Here is a 19,049-nt window from a genome sequence, read left to right as displayed (position 1 = left end):
GTAACCCATGATGGCTCACACAGCTTTCTGACTTTGCGCGCACGCACACACACGGGCGAGATGATGGAGACGGCAAAAATCACAACAATCCCGGCTGCAATAGCTCGCCTGTTGATTTTCATGTGAACAATCCATCTTATTCCGGCGTCACGGTGCCAATAAGTGTTATTGCAAAGCGTTTGCCCAATTGACGCTCCATATAAAAGTGCTTTGAAGGAGCTTTGGAGCAACACAGATCCCTGGAGGCTCTTGCTCGCCTGATTTACAGCGCGGCTGATGAGTCACACAGGACACGCCGGCCGCTGAAATAGCGACGACTGTGTTGTCAGCCTTATTCATTTTTAAAGTCGACTCTTGTCCTGTGGTGTGAATGTGTCCTCGGAGGTCATGATGATGTGAGTGCGCCGGGGGATCATTTGAGTGGGGTCTAATCGTCAAAAGATTGTTCAAATAAGCGGACGGCTTGGAATGTAAAACACGAATTTAACTCGTGGTGGATGTGCCACTCGGAAGGATGGACAAAGCAGTATCAGCTTCATCAGGTGTCAAATTCGAGTCCCGTGAGCCAGATCCAGACCTCCACTTCATTTTTTTTTTTAATCTACTTACTTTTGGTTGAGGTCTGTTCAAAACTAATTATCTAGCACCAAAGTGAGAGTAATCAAATGCGGGCGCAAGAATTTCATTATTAGGAGCTTCCACAGAAGGTCCCATGAAGGTCCGTCACTCATGGACAGTATGATGTAATCGTGTAGAATGCCCGAGAAATATGTGTATGAAATGTGCGTCTGCCCTTCTATATTTTAATGATATAAGAGCATACAGTTTGCATGGTGGTTAGATTGCTTCACTAACGTCCAAAACAAATTTCACCAAGGGGACAACATAAAGTTTAATTTGATTTTGAGAAGAAATTAGACGAACTGCTTTTCCCCGAGTTGAAAAACAAACACAGTGTAGCTTAGCTTCTGGCTATCATACTTCATGACTAGCCATGTGTTAAAAAAAAAAAAAAAAAAAAAAAATTAACTAGCGCAGTGCAAACAAATTACAGCCGCCTTTAAACAGATTCTCCCGGCTTTTCCAATGGAGCCAACGTAATAATAAATGCCATTAAATTTTTAATAGCATAATATCTCACACTCCTCGATTGTTAACAGCTGCACTTGTCTGCATACTCCCTTTCCTAAAAAGGAAGGAACAATTGTGGTTACACATTGCTTCAAAAAAACGGTGTCAGTGCGTGCGATGACCACATACCTGAGAGCAAACAAAACGCTGATGTGGCCAATGAGAAAAATAAATTAGACACCCCGAAGCTAACTTTTGTGTTCTTTCTTCTTGACATGAGGCTTTTCAAGCGTCGCTCCACCCATGAGGTACCACACCAATGGCGTAAGAGTGTCAAAAGGTTTAATATTTGGCTCACAATTAGACACTGCATAGCACACTAAAACGGTGCCATGTATAAAGAGGCTCTTTGTGCATCCCATTTCGTAGACGAATGAATGACGTGCAATTATTAATTGAGAGCATGATGATGAAAGAGGATTTTTTTTTTTTGAAGTCTTTCATCGTACACACAAAAACCTCTCTCTATTTTCTCTATTGCAGCTACAGGATCATTTTGTCCACTGCCTGTCACGTTCTGCAAAAGGCCTTTTAATTACATTTTGACAAGCCAGTTCATTACACATAATATATGTTTGACATGTAAGAACTGGTATCAAAGTGAATGGAGCATGTTGATTTAGGTTTTCTTCAGCTATAAGGGGGGAAAAACCCGCATTCCTTTATTATCAACTTACCATTCATTATTCATGGGCATTTGATAAGTGACGGCTTCTGTTACAGAGCATTAGAGCCCGTGTGTTTCAAACGTTTCGTCACTGTTCGAACAAGAATGGGAATGCTGCCAAAGGAAATGCTAGATGGGTGACTGCTGCCCCCTTGAGGTGTCTTGAGGGTGCTGCACCTTCGTCGTGTTAATAAAGAATACACACAGTGCATCTTGGTTCATATAGAGCTTTCACAACCGCTCTAGCTGTACAAAGCGCTTCAGAGTACAGAACATTCAACATTAAACAGCACAACATAGATAGATAGATAGATAGATAGATAGATAGATAGATAGATAGAAACAGAGAGCTAGCTAGCTTGAGACAGACAGACAGACAGACAGCTCAATAGATAGATCGAGGTCATAAAATCATAAAAAAAAAAAAATTAAAAAAAAAAAGATTATAATCCATCCATCCATCCATCTATCCATTTTCTGATACGCTTATCCTGTACCCGCATGGGTCACAGGGCGTGCTGGAGCCCATCCCAGCTGTCTTTGTGCAGTAGGCGGGGGACACCCAAACCGGTTGCCAGCCAATCGCAGGGCACACATAAACGAACAACGATCCGCACTCACAATCGCACACCTAGAGACAATTTCGAGTGTTCCATTAACCTGCTATGCAAGTTTTTGGAATGTGGGAGGAAACCGGAGCACCCGGAGAAAACCCAGGCAGGCACAGGGAGAACATGCAAACTCCACACAGGAAGGCCGGAGCAGGAATCTAACCCTGCACCTCTGCACTGTGAGACCGACGTGCTAACCAGTCGACAACCAAGCCGCCATTTAGATTAGCATGAAAAAGTTTATTTATTTCAGTAATACTATTCAAAAAGAAACATAATGCAAACATTCATCCCACACAGACTGACACATTTTCAAGTGTTAATTCATTTTAATTTCGGTGATTATATCTGACAATATAAAAAAAAAAATCGCTATCTCAGAAAATTGGAATAATATTTAAGTCTATACAGAGAAGGGAGTTTTTGAAATGTTGGCCAACCGAAAAGTATAAACATGAAAAGTATGTTCATGTCCAGCACTCAATGCTTAGTTGGGGCTCAGTGTGGTGTACATGTACATATTTTTCAAGTTTGTACTTTTCGGTTGGCCAACATTTCAAAAACTCCTTTGTTTGTATAGACTTAAATATTATTCTAATTTTCTGAGATAGCAAATGTGTGTGTTTTTTTTAAATAAATTTTCAGATATAATCACCTATATTAAAATGAATTAACACTTGAATTAATGTGTGCATCACACAAGTTTCATTTTTTTGAAGAGTATTCCTGAATGAATCAACTTTTTCATGATATTCAAATTTTTTGACGAACACCTGCAGATAGATAGATTTAGATATACTGTACACATTAATTTATACACAAATATATAAAGGTGCTACTTTAATATATACTTTATATAAAGTTGATGTCCCCTTCAAGTAGGAGCAAATATATCCTATGCAGTAACACACCAGCTAGTAATGTTAGCGAATAAACGTTTCTCAACGTTTAGTACCCCATAAAATCGGTAGTGGTGAAAAGAAACAACATGATTGTACCGTCTTGCGCTAAATCCCAATCAGAAGATTGCATTTCTTATTTCTTTTCCTACATTGATATTTTCTCTACAGGGGTGAGGATTCACCTTTAAGGAAATTCCATTCTTTTTGAAATTGAAAAAGGACCTCCTGACTCCTGGACCCGAAGAAGTCATATACTTGTGTAAATAGCTGCTTGGTCTCTCCTGCGTCGAGATCATTGCACTCCTCAACACATCACCGCGCTGCCAAAACAACATTGCTGAGGTTGCTTCAACGGATTTTGTCCTTGGGGTGAACCAGCTTCTGTCAGAGGATATTAGTGAGTTTGAAAAGAATTACTATGTTATGGTTTGGAGGTGGGAGGGGGGGGTCCTAAGTTCCCTTGACAAACCAGTCTGCTTTTGGCCGGCATGGCTCAGGTGATCCAGTGGTTGTGGGTTCGAACATTCAGAGAGATTCTCCCAACCAATGAAAGACATAAACCCTGTGATTTACAGATAATCCTCTGCCTGAACTATAACCCCATTTGACCAATCTGATACAACTTGACCTAGCAAGGATTTGAGTTTGCATGTGAGCTGTAGCGGCACATGTCTTCAATTACTCGGGAGAACATTCAGAGAGGCGAAGCACAGCAGGTCATGCCCTCCAGCCCAACATGACAATGAAAAAAGACAAGTCGGCTGGAATTTTATCTTCAAACTGGGACGTAACCTCAGTGTAGTTGAAGGAAAATACCCCATATGGGACTCAAAAAGGACACAGAACGTAAATATATCATTTGTTGATGGGTGTTCGGCCCGCACTGAGAACCTTAAGCACACAGTACCATGTAATTACTCAATTCTATGAATTAAACAATGTTTAGAAGTTGCAGCGCATTCAAGAATTTGTTCGTGTAAGTGGTTCGTGTGTTGTATCCTGCCTGGTCCACTTTGATTCCTTCTTTAAAGAAGAATAAGAAAACTTTTATTTGTCTCACAATGGAGAAATTCCCAATTTACAGCAGCAAAGTTATGAAAGGAAGAAAGTAGAAGAATAAAAAGTATAGGAGCTGCTGTCAAGGCAGCCACTCACGCGGCGCCATTTTGAAGTCATAACAACATAAAAACAAATTAATACAACACAACACATAAGACACAGTCAGTCATTCAATCTGAACCACTTTTCTGCATCCTCTTTGTTGTTTGAAGCAGTTAAAGATGAAAGAAACAATAATAGAAAGGAATAGAAAATTGCAATGAGCGCACAAATGTTCACGACTATATTACTTTTAGAGTCTCTACTTTTATCATTCATCCCACATTGCGGGGGAGAGAGGCCAAATCTCACCACAAAAAGTGTGTGTATACTGGTGAACGGCGAGGTATTTCAAAGGTCCAAAACGCAACCCCACAAAACTAGCTCAGTAGTGCTCCCTAGAACAAAAGCAACCCCATGACACAAGACAGACAGAGTCTGTTGGAGAAAGAGCTCTTCTGCGTCTGTGAAGTATATGGAGAGGATGTGAACGAGTGTCCACCATGGAGAGACATTTTCTTATTGATCTTTGTACTGTCACTGACTCAAACATCCCCATCCCCATCCCCATCACTGACTCGAACAGCATGGCATCACCGGCCTTCTCAAGAAATGTCCGAATCCATTTGGTGTTCCTTCGCGCTAAGGCTACGTTACCAACAGACAACAGCAATGGAAGGACTGGGAGAAGATCAACAAAATTGTGTTGCACGCATTGAAGGGATCTGAACCTCCTCTGCTCATTCCCTTCTTGATCCAGAGAATTTTCAACAGCTTAACCACGATAAAACTGCAATTTTAGTCATCGGCCCTGAGGTCACAGAGAGAGAAACTTTCCAAGCCCCGCCCTTTTTAATCTTTCCTCACAGGTGCAAAACTTGGGCAATATTTGATAAGATTCTGATCTAACTTTGATTTCTCATGTTAAAAAATATGACACAAATGGCTTTTCGATCACTTCAAGGACATAGCAAGACTACGCCCCATTCTTTCCCGGACAAACACGGAGATGCGAATGCATGCTTTAATCACTTGTCAGATTGATTATTATAATGACCTGCTTTCTGATCTTCCATAAAAGGAACATTTTAGGTTTGTCCTGACGGCGCCCAGAAGGTAAGAGCATATTAGACCAATTTTTAAATCATTGCATTGTTTCAGGATCAATTTGAAAGTTCTTTTTCTTAGTTTCGGAATGGCCTTTGACCGTCTTATCTTTCTGAGTTGCTTTCAGCCCATGAACCCACAAGAGCTCTTGGGTCCTCCGCCCTCCAAACCTTTTACTCATTCCAAAAGTCAGAACACACATTCACGGTGACGCATCGTTCCAGTTTTATGGCTCGTGACTGTGCAACAGCCTGCCGGAGCAACTCAAGGCTACAGAAAATTAGCTAGCTTTGAAAATGACGATCAAAGCTCATCTTGAAAGATTCATACAAGAACTAACTTGGGACTGGCGTAGAGGAACGAAGGCGGTGGCGCCAAGCGCCATCTTCATTGCCAAAATTTTATAGATCGAATCATGCAAAGACAACAAACGTGTGCTGAAAAAGAACTTTATTCATCAGTCGTTTGCTACAACACACGCAAACAACGCTTTTCAACACTGAAAGTGACACTTGTTTTTTCTTTATGACGCCGACTTCATAGCGTGTTGTGAGACTGGACATTTTAGGCCTGTTCCCAAAAATGGAACATTTCTGTTTTTAATTCACTTGAGCTTTTATTGTATTTTGGTAAATGGTGGTCCATATTCTTAATTTTGCTCATGTTGAGAACAAAAAGATGCCTGCTGCATCAGCCCCATTTCAAGTTAGGTATACTTTGACAGATGGTTGATAAGATAAGAAAACCTTTATTTGTCTCGCAATGGAGAAATTCCCAATTTACAGCAGCAAAATTAGGAAAGGGAGAAGTAGAAGAATAAAAAGTATATAAATAAATATAAATTATGAAATATAAATATAAGCGAGAGTGGCTGCCTTTACAGCAGCTCCTATATTTTGTTTTTCTCCTTCTTCCTTTCATAACTTTGCTGTTGTGAATTGGGAATTTCTCCATTGTGAGACTAATAAAAGTTTTCTTATCTTATCTTATAACCATATTAAAAATGGGTGAGTGGGGATGAGTCCAGGTTTTCAGGTCTGTCCATTCAATAGCCTGACAGCAGTCGGCAGGAACGAGCGGCGGTACCTCTCCTTCTTGCAGAGCGGGTGTATCGGTCTCTGGCTGAAGGAGTTTCCCAGTGCTGTCAGGGTGGGGCGGGGAGGGTCTGTCCATCATAGCTGTTAGCTTAGCTAGCATCCTCCTGTTGCCCACCTCCTCCAGAGTGTCCAGGGAGCAGCCCAGAACAGAGCTGGCCCACCTGACCAGTCGGTTCAAGTCTCTCTCTGTCCCGGGCTGAGATGCTGCCTGACCAGTGGACTATGCCATCATGAATGGCTGAGGCCAGCCACTACAGAGTCATAGAAGGTCTTCAGGAGTGACCCCTGAACTCCAAAAGACCTCCGTTTTCTGAGCAGAGCGTCCGAGTTGTTAGACCAGTCTAGTTTATTGTTGAGAAGAACACCCAGGTACTTGTAGGTCACCCTCTCAATGTCCGTACCCTGGATGTTCATCGGTGCAGGTGAAGACAGTTTCCTGCAGAAATCCCCAACCAACTCCTTAGTTTTGTTTTTTTGGTGAAGCTAAATGTTGTTGAATGGAGGCAGTCATGGCGTCAAAGTTTGATGATTTCAAGGATTCATTTCAAGGATTTGCCACAGAAAATAAATACAATGAAATCAACATTATCTTGTCTAAAAAAACAACAGCAGCAACGAACAGCCACCCATCCTAGCTGCATGCTTTCCGCTCGGGTGCTATCGAGGCTATAACGCCACACCAACTAGCTAGCAACGAGATTCAGCTGGCTAGCTAGTGCGGCCAAATAACGTTATGGAACTGCTCCTATGTAACCAACACTGCCATGGCAGCACTTCTGACAAGTGGCGTTCTCACGAAGGGATGATGGGATGTAAATTAAACAGAGGATGAGGAAGATGTGCTAATTGCTAGAAGTTCAAATTGACAAAATGTTAAACACCAAAATTAAGTGCGTGGTTGTTTGAAATTGCCCGACTGAAAAAGTTTCTCGTCAAGAAAATAATAGTTTACTGCAATGCACACAATGATTTCAAAAAAATTAAAATGTGATTATATAAAGAAAGGAAACCAAATTTTCACTTGTTATATTGTCGCGTTTTTAATGTTTAAATAAAAGCCTTGCTTCAGGTTTCAGGGATTAAGCTGTAAAAAAAAACACTCTTCAAAATTGATTGCTCCTCAAATGAAGTCATTCATCATCAAAACTGTTCCCAAAAGAAAAATTTTCAGCCTTGTTTTGAGCCATATGTAAACAATTAACAGCCTAACACAATTTTTAATTGAATGTTTTTCTGTTCTCACAAGAACGTTCTAATCAGTCCAAAATTTACAGCATGTTAATGTATTGTGAAAACATAATTATTATTCAGATTTTGGACATTTGACTTCGAGTGAATTCAACAGTTTCAAAGTCTTTTTGCCACTTTTGTGTGGCATTCCGAGCTTTAAAAAAAGAAATCACAAACAAAAATCGAGGTCACGGTGTGAATCACTTTGGGTACTGACACTACATGGCTCGTAGTCCTACCTTCGCCTGAGCAGCCGTCTTTTCATGATGTCCAAGAGGAGGCGCTGTGCACCAGGATAGAACATTTTCTGCAGCACAACAGAAAAGCAGAGATTGATTATGAAGTAGCGGTGGAGGAAAAAAAATATGAAGGATGAACGTGACAATGACGTTCATGGACAAGACTATCACCATTAACACTGAACCAACCTGTGCAAGCACGTGAAATATGTTCAGCAACCAGCTGGTGCAGCTTTAAAGATGTTCATGAGGACACCAGCTGGAGGATCAACACAAACAAAAAAATCACCTCCCGGTACAACATCTGCTGTGGGAACAAAAACAAAACACGGGATAAAGACACTAACTGGCTCAAGATTCAAATAATGCCACTGTCGTATAGTGCAGTGTGCCTCAAGTAAACCAGACCAATTACATCTTCAAAATTCACACGTCATATTCTGCTGAGGTCTTCCAAAGCGTGCACATGCACGCAATGTCATCAAAGGATTCGAGAACACATTTTGAGCTAAGAGACTTACACGGGAAGGTGCTCCAATTTCCTCCTTAACAACTATACTATATTTTAATCTTACATTACGTATACCGTACTCTCACCGGCCTTTGTGATGAGTACACTTGCATAATCACACTTGTTGCGGCTTCTAAGACTTAACCTCTGTAATGTAATGTTAATTTGAATCATCTTTCGGCAGTTTAAATCTGGGAATGAAAATGGGATTTTTGACTCAAATCTGTAACGAGCATGACTCCTTCTTTGAGACTATTAAGGGGGTTGCTGCAACTCTGATCAACTGTGAAATTTGCAAATATTAAAGCAACATGTCACTAAAGATGTGACCGAATGAAACACATGGTTCGCGGTTGTGTGATATCATAATTTCCATATGCTCTGCTCGCATGGAGATCCAGTCTAAGGCAACATCGACTAGGTTGCACGTGGTAAAATTACATAATGGTCTCATTCAAACCGGTAGTGGTGCAGTAAACAATTTGTACCACTTGGTGGCGTAGAGGACACGCTATCTTCCAGTTTAACTGATTATCGGGTTCTCTCTCTGTTCGAATTGAATCAATTTCTTCGAAGGGGACACAAAAACAACAAGCTTTACCTAGCTTTCAACCCAAGGGTCAAAACCGTGGATATGCACGGTGGGAGGCTTACAGAGTGTGACAAAAGACCTCGCCTAGTGAAGTCGGAACACACGTTGTTCTCACGAGGAGGATCTGCGGAAAAGTGGGCGGTATTCAGAAATTCGCTGTTTGACCAATCAGCGGCCAGTACAAGCCGTGCATCACAGTGACGCTAGGTTCTAGGACGGTTCTAACCAATCAGACGCCCTAAAGCCAGTCGTTTCGTATAAAAATGGCCAGAACCCGGGCTTCGGTACCGGAGAATGGTCGAAACACAAACCCCCCTTCGCAAGACGAAACACTGGACCTGCAAGTCCTTTAGTTTTTATTTACATTTTCTCGTTTCTCCAGGTAAACTGTTTTTAACTACCAGGTCGATTTATGCCCGTTAATTCTTCCGGACTTGTATTATTTTGTTTTTGGAGGGTATTTCAAAGCTTTTGTCATCTATAAATATCTACACTAAAGTGTATTCGCAGGATTTAGTCTTTGTCGTGTTTGTGAGAATTCCTCGGTGTGTGAATGTGGTCACCTCGGGGAAGCTGCTTGCTGTTGATGATGCAATATTTCTTAGGTCAACGTGTCACCATGGCTACGACGTACTCGTGCCAGTAGGATGTTCAGTGCTCTGCTCTTGACTTTTCGTCGTATTGCTTCGCTGTCCTCGTGTCACCATTTCGACGCCAGCCTCCATTTAAAGACAAATGACGATCATGCAGATGATATTTTCCCCTAGATTATTGGATTTCCCGTCGTATCTCGCCGATTAAGTGCCAAGAATGAACGCAAACGCGTCGAGTTTTCACCATTTAGTAATTTTAAGCTGCTGATGTCTTGTTTTTCTGGAAAAGTGAACAATGGTGGCCCTTTCGGGTTGTTTTTGGGCCCCCTAGCGTCACTTTGGGCACACTGCTCATACCTGCTCCGTTTCTCTCCCTTTCTTTAACCCTCGTCCTGTTGTCTCGGAACCAGGTGTGTTATAGTAGGAAATTTAAAAAAAAAAAAAGATGGCCACGTCGTCCAGCGCCAGTTTGAGCAAAGTCATCAAGCAGCAATACATGGAGCTGTCTCAGGGGGATAAAGTCCAGGCCATGTACATCTGGGTCGACGGGACCGGAGAGGGGCTGCGGTGTAAAACCAGGACTTTGGATTTTGAGCCCAAAAGTGTTGAAGGTAAGACGCTTTTTTCGATTGGTCTTGTGACCTCAAACCGATCTGGAACATCTTAACTGCAGTTTCAAAGGGATGGAAGATTCCCAGTAGAGTTTCTGGTAAATTTCCATGAGAGAACTGGAGGAATGAATGGGGAGGTATCCCGCATGAACACAAAGATCCACATACACAATTGTACAGTTAAAAAGCATGATCTTACACAGATTTATTTGGAAGTCGTACTTTTATAAAAGTTCCCATATTTTAATGAACAGTCACTTTTTTTTTTAACTGGAGATAGCAACAGTGGAGATAGCAACATGGCTGTTAAGTATTACTTTTTCCCCAACCTTTTAAAAAGTTAACAAGTGAAGTATTTTTACTGTCCACCTTCCCCAAAAAGTCTCATTCAACTTGCAAATAATAAAGACTCTTCCCTTTAAGCTTCTCAAGCCAAGTCTATGTATCATTGGTAAACCATCCCAACCAATAAGATCTTCATATTAAATGGCAAAAGTCCTTGAAATCTGATTGTTGGGCCAGGACGATGCTAAAATATATTTACTCAAGCATATTTAAGTACCTGCTTGGGGCCAAACTCCAATTTAGTGCATTACTGAGTTTATTACTATTGCTTCTGTTCGCTCCCATTCAAGACACGTCAAGTACAACTTTATCGTCAAATGTGCTGAATGTGCAACCATTTTTATGTGCAACATACAGCACAGATGAAATTTCTTCCCTCACAAGACAACATATAACAAGAGGTTCATAGTTTCTGAGAATTTTGCAACTCAAATCTTGACTCATTTTTAAAACATGATAGACCCCACACCTGACGAGGAAACAATGGCCATGTGTGTACTCACTGCTCTTACAGTCTGTGATGTACTCAAGATTTGCATCACAACTGCCGTGTTTGGAAGCATTTTCTCCTTTGCTACTCCTTAATCACTCTAGAGGTATTTTTTTTAATACAGTGGACTATGGTCCAGCAGTTCACTCGTCATTCAATTTGGCAGTCAACTTGGGCGTGCCATTGTCATTGCTGTCACAAAATTATAATATTCCGCATCAACGCCAGCTGGTGGACCTTCTGTAATAAATAAATTGTAACATGGTATCGCTGGGTGTATACGAGATGAATGGATATTCTAAACAAACAAAGCACTTCAGTTCCTTATGTATTTTGATGTGTTTCCTTTTCTGAATGTGTGCAATGCATCTTGGGATATTACTTTTTCTCATTACTATAAAGGCATTATAGGTGATAGCCAACACTCTTTGCACATTGGAACAACACTGCAAAATCAAACTTTTTATGTACTGTAGGGCATCCAGACTATTGAAAATTTTAGGAAAGAAAAAAAAATTACTCTTGACTCCACCGGATAATGACCCTTTAATGACATCCTATTATCGTCGCTTGACTGACTTTGAGCGGAAGCGATATAAAATTGGACCCAATTGTCTACATAAACTTTTGCTGCTGCCCCTTCAGAACTTCCCGAATGGAACTTTGACGGGTCCAGCACTTACCAGGCCGAAGGCTCCAACAGCGACATGTATCTCATCCCTGCTGCCATGTTCCGTGACCCCTTCCGCAAAGACCCAAACAAGCTGGTACTCTGTGAGGTGTTCAAGTACAACCGCATGCCTGCAGGTGAAACCACTCACAAAGTAACACAATTCCCTGCTAATAGTGTTAGTTATCTACATATCAGCTGACTGACCTGAGAGTTAACTCTCTAAACAGATGGTCACGTCTCTGTCTGCACGAGTTCGTTCATTAAGTAGGCACATGGTTGGACAAATGCAATAAGTGCACACCATTTGAAGCTAATTTAGGCTGAGAAAGGGCACGGCGTCTATTCATCTATTTCACTGAAATGAGTCTCACATGAGGTGTGTTTGAAGCCCTTGTTTTGATAAAAGAGGGGTTTTCCTTCATATCTGCAGAAACCAACCTGCGAGTCAGGTGCAACAAGGTCATGAAGATGGTAGAAGATCAAGTTCCCTGGTTTGGGATGGAGCAGGAGTACACCATCCTGGGCACAGACGGACACCCCTTTGGCTGGCCATCCAATGGATTCCCAGGACCTCAAGGTGAGGGCAAAAAAAACCCACAAATGTTGTGAATAGTGTTGGGAAATGAAGCTTCAAATTTGCCTCACGAACCAGTGGTAATTTATGACTCCTCTAAATGGAACTGCTGGTTTACATAAAGGCGTTTAAGAATTGGCAAGCCAGTGTAGTTTCCACACAATGTTTAGCAGAGACTGCCATCAAGCGGAGTCAAAAATACAAATACAACAACTGGTTCATGAAGCAAATTTGAAGCTTCATTTTCTCATCACGAGTAAAATGTCACTGTTTGCGTTTGAATCAGAATACAACGGCTGATTTCTTATCAGGTCCATACTACTGTGGGGTGGGAGCAGACAAAGCATATGGAAGAGACATAGTGGAGGCCCATTATAGAGCTTGCCTCTATGCCGGGGTTCAAATATGTGGCACAAATGCAGAAGTGATGCCTGCCCAGGTAAGAATACAGTAGACCAGAAATGGCCAACTTAAATGCTGCAGGGGGGCCCCACAATTTTTCGTCAGTGCTACGGAGGGGGCCACAGAGGACCACGTACTTCCTAAGTAGATGTATGAGGAAAATGCTATATTTAAATACGGACAAAATACAGTATGTGCAGAAGTGCTCTGAATTTATTTTTCCGAATACATTTCTCATTGTATGTCCTGTATACAAGATCCACTATCCCAACAACACAGGGTTTAAGTCACATCCGCCAGCTTAGTTTTTATTCCTGTTTTTCATTGATTGTCATTTGAATGATCATCAAAATAAATTTGAATATTGTGGAAAACTTAATTTCAGTAGTTCAATTCAAAAAAGTGTTATGTATTATAGATTAATTACAAACCTGGTGAAATATTTCATGATTGTTTTTTTCCCTCTATTTAAAGCTTACAACTAACAAGTGTTAATTTCACCATCTTATAAGCAATTAAAATATTTTAACATAAAAATTGGGGAAGAATTTGATTTCTTGAATATCCCCCATTTGTTTCGCAAATCTCTGTCATGCAAGTTTAAATTTTTTAATTGAACTTTTACATGATATTCAAGCTTATTAGAATGCACCTCCATATAACAATTCAGAACACCCTGAAAACTTAACATGTTGAGAGGAAGAATTTTGCATATCATGTTTTATTGTTGACATGTGTGTTGGTGTGTCTAGTGGGAGTTCCAGGTTGGCCCGTGTGAAGGGATCGACATGGGTGATCACCTGTGGGTGGCGCGGTTCATTCTGCACCACGTTTGCGAAGACTTTGGGGTGATCGCCTCATTTGACCCCAAGCCGATCCCCGGCAACTGGAACGGCGCCGGCTGCCACACAAACTTCAGCACAAAGGAGATGAGAGAGGACGGTGGACTGAAGTGAGTATTAGAGTTCTCTGGTTCATTTGGGATCAAGATTCAGAAAACTGAGAAATCATGATCTTTCGCTGAGCAAAAGTACTGTGAAATTCTACTACTAAAAGATCATATGGCTATGTCATGAGTTTAGTTTCCATTAGAATGGAACTGTGGTGAACTAAGGATCTGTCCAAATTTTTAAAAATGATATTCTATTACAGGGGGACAAAGCTAAACTTTTAACTACATCAAAATTACTTTTTATCATCTGCCAAGCCTAAATCAGAAAGGGGGCAAAAATCCATTTTAGCATCATATAACTCAATTTTGTATGCTTTCCCATTGTCTCATCTTAAATGTGGTGTTCCGCATGGCTCACTTCTCGGACTTTTGTTTCTTAACTTTCGGTCATTGAGAACAAAGCTGAAGATAAGCTTGACCTGAAAGAAACAAGGCCAAAAGGAGTACAGACTATAACTCTGCAGATAACGAGCCCTCAGACAAAGGCTGATTAAGTCAGTATTACATACTGATGCAGCTTTTAGCTTGTGTGCCAAAACTTGTGGACTGTCAAGTCTGATTCCCGTTGGCACAGTGTGAACGGAACTCTATTGCAAATAGAGGATCATTAAATAAAAGCTTGTTTGCATGGGAGTTTAAATGCATATTTATGTTTGTATTTGCCTTGTTTGCATGTTGGTGACAACAAAAGATTCCCAGCATGCGCATGGAATATTGCTAATCAACTCTTAATTATGACTTGACTACTTTCGTAAATGTTAAAAAAAAAAACACTTCTAGCCCATAAAAAAAAAAATCACATGAAAAACTATAAGTATGCTGGTAATTCAGCATGCATTATTATGCCGCTGCGTGAAATGGCTGATTGCATGTCATTCGTAACCTCAAAGATCCGTCCCGTCTCCTTCCAGAGCCATTGAGGACTCCATCGAGAAGCTGGGCAGAAGGCACCGCTATCACATCCGTGCCTACGACCCCAAAGGGGGGCTGGACAACGCCCGCCGCCTCACCGGCCACCACGAGACCTCCAACATCAATGAATTCTCGGCGGGCGTGGCCAACCGCGGCGCCAGCATTCGCATCCCGCGCAACGTTGGCCAGGAGAAGAAGGGTTACTTCGAGGACCGCCGCCCGTCGGCCAACTGCGACCCGTACGGCGTCACCGAGGCGCTCATTCGCACCTGTTTGCTGGGCGAGGAGGGCGACGAACCCGCGGATTACTGAATCCACAAATCGTGGATTGACGACCACTGCCAACCGCCACCCCACCCTCCTAAATTCATCTTTTCTTTTCACTTGTTTGCTATTTTCTTTCCCCACCCCTCCCATTGAGATGGTTTAACCTGCATTTAAAAGGCTTCAAGTTGACTGGTCAACTTCAAACGGTTAATTCATAACTTTGGTAGTCCCCCACTCTGGTCATGGCAGGGTACCTTCCCTTCGTCGTGAGAAGGGATTGGCTTTTGTAACAGTTTTTCTAGCCATGTCTGTGCCGTTCCCCCATTCCCGTCTCCCTCTCCGCTAAATGAACTAAAGCACATGGACACTGAAGCGTAGAGCTGCTAAGGCCGGACAGCATGTACGGCGTAATAAATCTTTAGTTCATGTCCTGCTAATTTACTTTGTTGCTGACCTTCCTTTTCCAACTTCCCACGGTACTAACTCTTTGATTTTTATGATAAAGTGTATTTTTAAATGGCAACGTTTGTCTTCAGATTTCTGACACACTGGGTCACCCGTGTTGGTACGCTTTGTAGATGTTTGTGCCGAGATGGTGTATGACGTTCAAATGTGGTGATCTGTCCATACTGCCATTTGTAGATTTTCCTCAAGGAGTTTTATCCTTTTGTTAATGCGCCCGATTTGGTAAATTTGTCAAGTTTACTGAACCCGGGTTATTTTTCTCTTGGTACATTTAAAACTTATTTTTTATCACAACCTTGCTGTCTTGGCTTGTTTGTTGTGTGGATGGGAATATTTGACGGGCTCAGTAATAAAGCCCAGCTAGGCATTGTATCAATGCGTTGCTGTTGGTCTCTCACACCTTCCTAGCAACAAACGAAAGGAAGTTTGCGAATCGAACCGCAGAGATGAATTATTTAGCGCTAGCTAGGGATGAGGCTAGTACAACATCGAGGGGGCGGATGTAAAATGGGACCAAAGACGGAAAAAAATGGCCTGAGTTCTGCAGTTGACCAGACTACAGCATGGGATCCTGGATACGAAAGTAAGTTATTTTAAACTATAAAGGAAAACATTTCCATTGATTCGCTTTGTCAACGCACCAGTATAGACTAAACCCTGATATACTGGAATAATATATGTGACTATAGCTTTCTAAACATCGGATTCAGATAAAGCGCCATAAAGTGCACTCCATTTAACATTTTCATTAAAAATTGGAATTTTCATTTGTTAGAAAACGAGAACAAATTGATCAATACTTCATTCGCTGACCTTAACATGAATGGAGATTTTTGTGTGAGCTCAAGTGTCTAGACTGGCCGCCTGACAGCATTTACCAGGCATGTATTTGTGCGTGCGTGGGCTCACTTTTGCGTCACACGTTCATGCGAGACCGCTGACTCAAAGATCAGCGTGCTGCCTGTTAAACACGTGACACGGGATAAGCCGAATGCAAACACTGTTGTTGGTTGTCGTAGGAGTGTTAAGTCAATAAAGAGACGACTAGTGTGTAGTTGGGTATGTGCTGTTAAAACAGCAGCTGTTGAACAAGGGGTTGAAATTATTCCTCCAGTTTTGGTATTTTAGACATTTCTACTTCGCACTACGCAGCAGTTTTTATCACACATGCATGGGCTCGCCACTACAAGTCAACCAGAACAAAGTACTATGCCTTTGCAGAAAGCGTATTGGTCAGTTTTGATTGACACTGTCTGCAGTAGTTTGTAAAAATGAATAAAAGGGGGAGGGGGGGACGTTTTTTTTTTTAAAGAATTTTCCCTCCCATGTTGCCGATTTAAATTAAACAAATATATACTTCTCGTGTATCTGAAAAAGCCAATCAGAATATAAAATATTGTTTAAATAATCAACCTATTTATAGTCTTTCTAAAAATACAAAATGCTAAATTGAAACACATACTACAGTGTATATATGTATAAAAAATCAAAAATTGTACATTATACATTTTAAAAACATTTTGACAAATTATCTGTGACCATAGAGAATTACATTTTTTTTTTGGACAGAGATTGTGCGGGTGTACCTAATCTTTTGGCCTAATTGCGTCTCGGGTCTGGGAGGATTCTCCCTATCTACAATAAGATGTTGCAGTGATTCATATGTACTGCGCCTCTTCCCCGTGTTCTATCCTCGTTCGTATCAAACGAGACTAATTTCGACGCAGCCAGGTCTCATATTTTGCGGCCGCCATAGTCTAAAACGTAAACACGCGTCAGCATCTCTATATTCAGTCAACCTTTGTGACAGCTCAGCATTTTTGCTCTTCATAGATAAGAACAGAGTGTTAAGGTCAGGACACATGTTTCAACTTTTTTTTTTTTTTGCCACGAGATGATGAAAAGTCATCTCAACAACACACAGGAAAAACAACACCTCTTAGGTCCAAAACCTTCCTTTCTATAGAATGTTCTCTCCTCTGAGTTGGGGGAGGGAATGCAAAGTTTGCCTTTTGAGACCTTTCCCCTACATCCCAACTGGCCAGCTAGCAGCTCGCTCATTGGTCTGCCAGAAGCAAGTCAGACAATAATCTATGGGTGGGCTGCTTTCGTGTTCTTTCAGAGGATGTCGGCTGGCCAGGAGCTGACATGTGCCTCACTTTGTTTTGTTCTTAAAGTTTTCCGTCATTGGCACTGGTAGGGTGTTTTTTTTTTTTCTTCCCACACTAAAGCGGAATTCTGGGAGGTGCTGTTCAAGGAAAATTTTAAACAGAACACAAAACAGTTCATTTAGACAACAACAATATTTTCAATAATCCATCCACAGTTTCACAGATCAGAAAAGGAGTCTTGTGATTGCTCAAAACAACAACATCACTGTTTTAACTGTTTTACGTCTTAACACTTTTCCCCCATAGGAAATTGGGTGATGAGTTGTTTGAAAATAAATAAATACAATCCAGAGCCGCTGTCACAAACGCTATATTTCAAATCCCAACTATAAACTAAAGTTTTCCACTTCCAAAGTAATCCCAAGCATTTTCACAGCCTGTTCTGCCACGACATCTGTGGAAGGATGGTTCTGGGATCCTCCGCAGCTGTCATAAAAATGTGAGCACCAGGCAAATACTTTTTCATGGCATTTAATGTCTTGAGGATTGCATTTCTTGACCTGCCCAATGTGTAAAGTGCCTTATATATAGAGCATATAAAAGTGACTGAGACTTGAACTGACGTATTGCAAGACATGTTGAAACCCCAATTTTTTTCCCCGACCTCCACAGCAAAATGCACATGCAATCCAGACTCGCAGATGGCTCATAAAATTGTTTACTGCTCAAATGGCTTCGTTTTGCTCTGTACAGTTTAGAGGTCGCACGAGAGCCACTGTGAAGTTCGCCTTCCTGCCTGCACATGAAATCACTTCTGAGTAGAAGGGAAACTGGGACATCCGCAAATATCATCTGAACGTAAACCCAAGGACCTCGAGGGATCAAAGTCACAGCACACGACAGTATCTGGCTGCATTTAGCTGCACGGGAACCGAAATGGGATGGTGCACGTGGGCTCACAGTATAGGTGGTATGTCATAGCTGATATTTGTGCAGGCATATTTTAAAAGCCTCACCTCCCTTAAAAGTCTCCAGCATAAAATTTAAGGTCAGGAAAGAAGACAAGTTGTACTGTTGGTTCGTTCACATGAGTCATAGTTGAAAGTCATTGGACTTACGGGAAAACAACACTTGGCAGTGCTTCTGTGCCAGTAATTACATTTTACACTTCTTTTAGACATGCTGTGATTCTCTTGAAAACTGAAAATACCAATGCCAAACATTTGGCAGCACATCCTGGCCTTATTATGATGACTCTTCTGTTTTGCTGTGGGTTAAAATGCCCCCCTAGTAGCTGATGAAAAATTGTGGCCCCCTCCAGCATTGAAGTTGCCCATCCCCGGTATAGCGGCGAACTCATTCCATCCATGTTCTGATCTGCTCTATCCTCACAAGGGTCGCAGGGAGCGAGCTGGAGCCTATCCCAGCTGTCTTCGGGCAGGAGGTGGGGGGCACCCTGAACCGGTTGC

At 41.6% G+C, this 19,049-nt stretch overlaps 1 protein-coding gene and 1 long non-coding RNA gene across 6 annotated transcripts; one reads left to right on the top strand and one right to left on the bottom strand.

Annotated features, from left to right (window-relative positions):
* Positions 1–5,500: 5,500 nt before the first annotated feature.
* On the top strand, positions 5,501–15,763 carry glula (glutamate-ammonia ligase (glutamine synthase) a). Of its 3 annotated transcripts, none has more exons than XM_019879147.1 (7): positions 5,501–5,525; positions 10,189–10,389; positions 11,870–12,031; positions 12,328–12,474; positions 12,783–12,910; positions 13,626–13,825; positions 14,737–15,763. In XM_019879147.1, exons 2-7 carry the CDS (start codon positions 10,224–10,226, stop codon positions 15,047–15,049), a joined length of 1,116 nt encoding a protein of 371 aa, XP_019734706.1. In that variant the 5' UTR covers positions 5,501–5,525; positions 10,189–10,223; the 3' UTR covers positions 15,050–15,763. The 3 variants fall into 3 exon arrangements, with proteins under 3 accessions (XP_019734706.1, XP_019734707.1, XP_019734705.1); XM_019879146.1 differs by lacking the exon at positions 5,501–5,525 and adding an exon at positions 9,458–9,567; XM_019879148.1 differs by lacking the exons at positions 5,501–5,525; positions 11,870–12,031 and adding an exon at positions 9,455–9,567.
* LOC109521331 (uncharacterized) lies at positions 7,638–9,362 on the bottom strand. Of its 3 annotated transcripts, none has more exons than XR_002169333.1 (3): positions 8,272–9,362; positions 8,083–8,150; positions 7,638–7,697 (listed from the first exon to the last, which is right to left on the bottom strand). It is a non-coding gene; the product is annotated as an uncharacterized LOC109521331 (long non-coding RNA). The 3 variants fall into 3 exon arrangements; XR_002169332.1 differs by having other exon boundaries at positions 7,638–8,150; positions 8,272–8,389; positions 9,195–9,362; XR_002169331.1 differs by having other exon boundaries at positions 7,638–8,150.
* Positions 15,764–19,049: the final 3,286 nt, after the last annotated feature.

This window comes from Hippocampus comes, unplaced genomic scaffold, assembly GCF_001891065.2.
Source record: "Hippocampus comes isolate QL1 unplaced genomic scaffold, H_comes_QL1_v1.1 scaffold85, whole genome shotgun sequence".
NCBI lineage: Eukaryota > Metazoa > Chordata > Actinopteri > Syngnathiformes > Syngnathidae > Hippocampus > Hippocampus comes.
The sequence above is the reverse complement of the archived record's forward strand: the minus strand, read 5'-3'. Positions and strand labels throughout refer to the sequence as shown.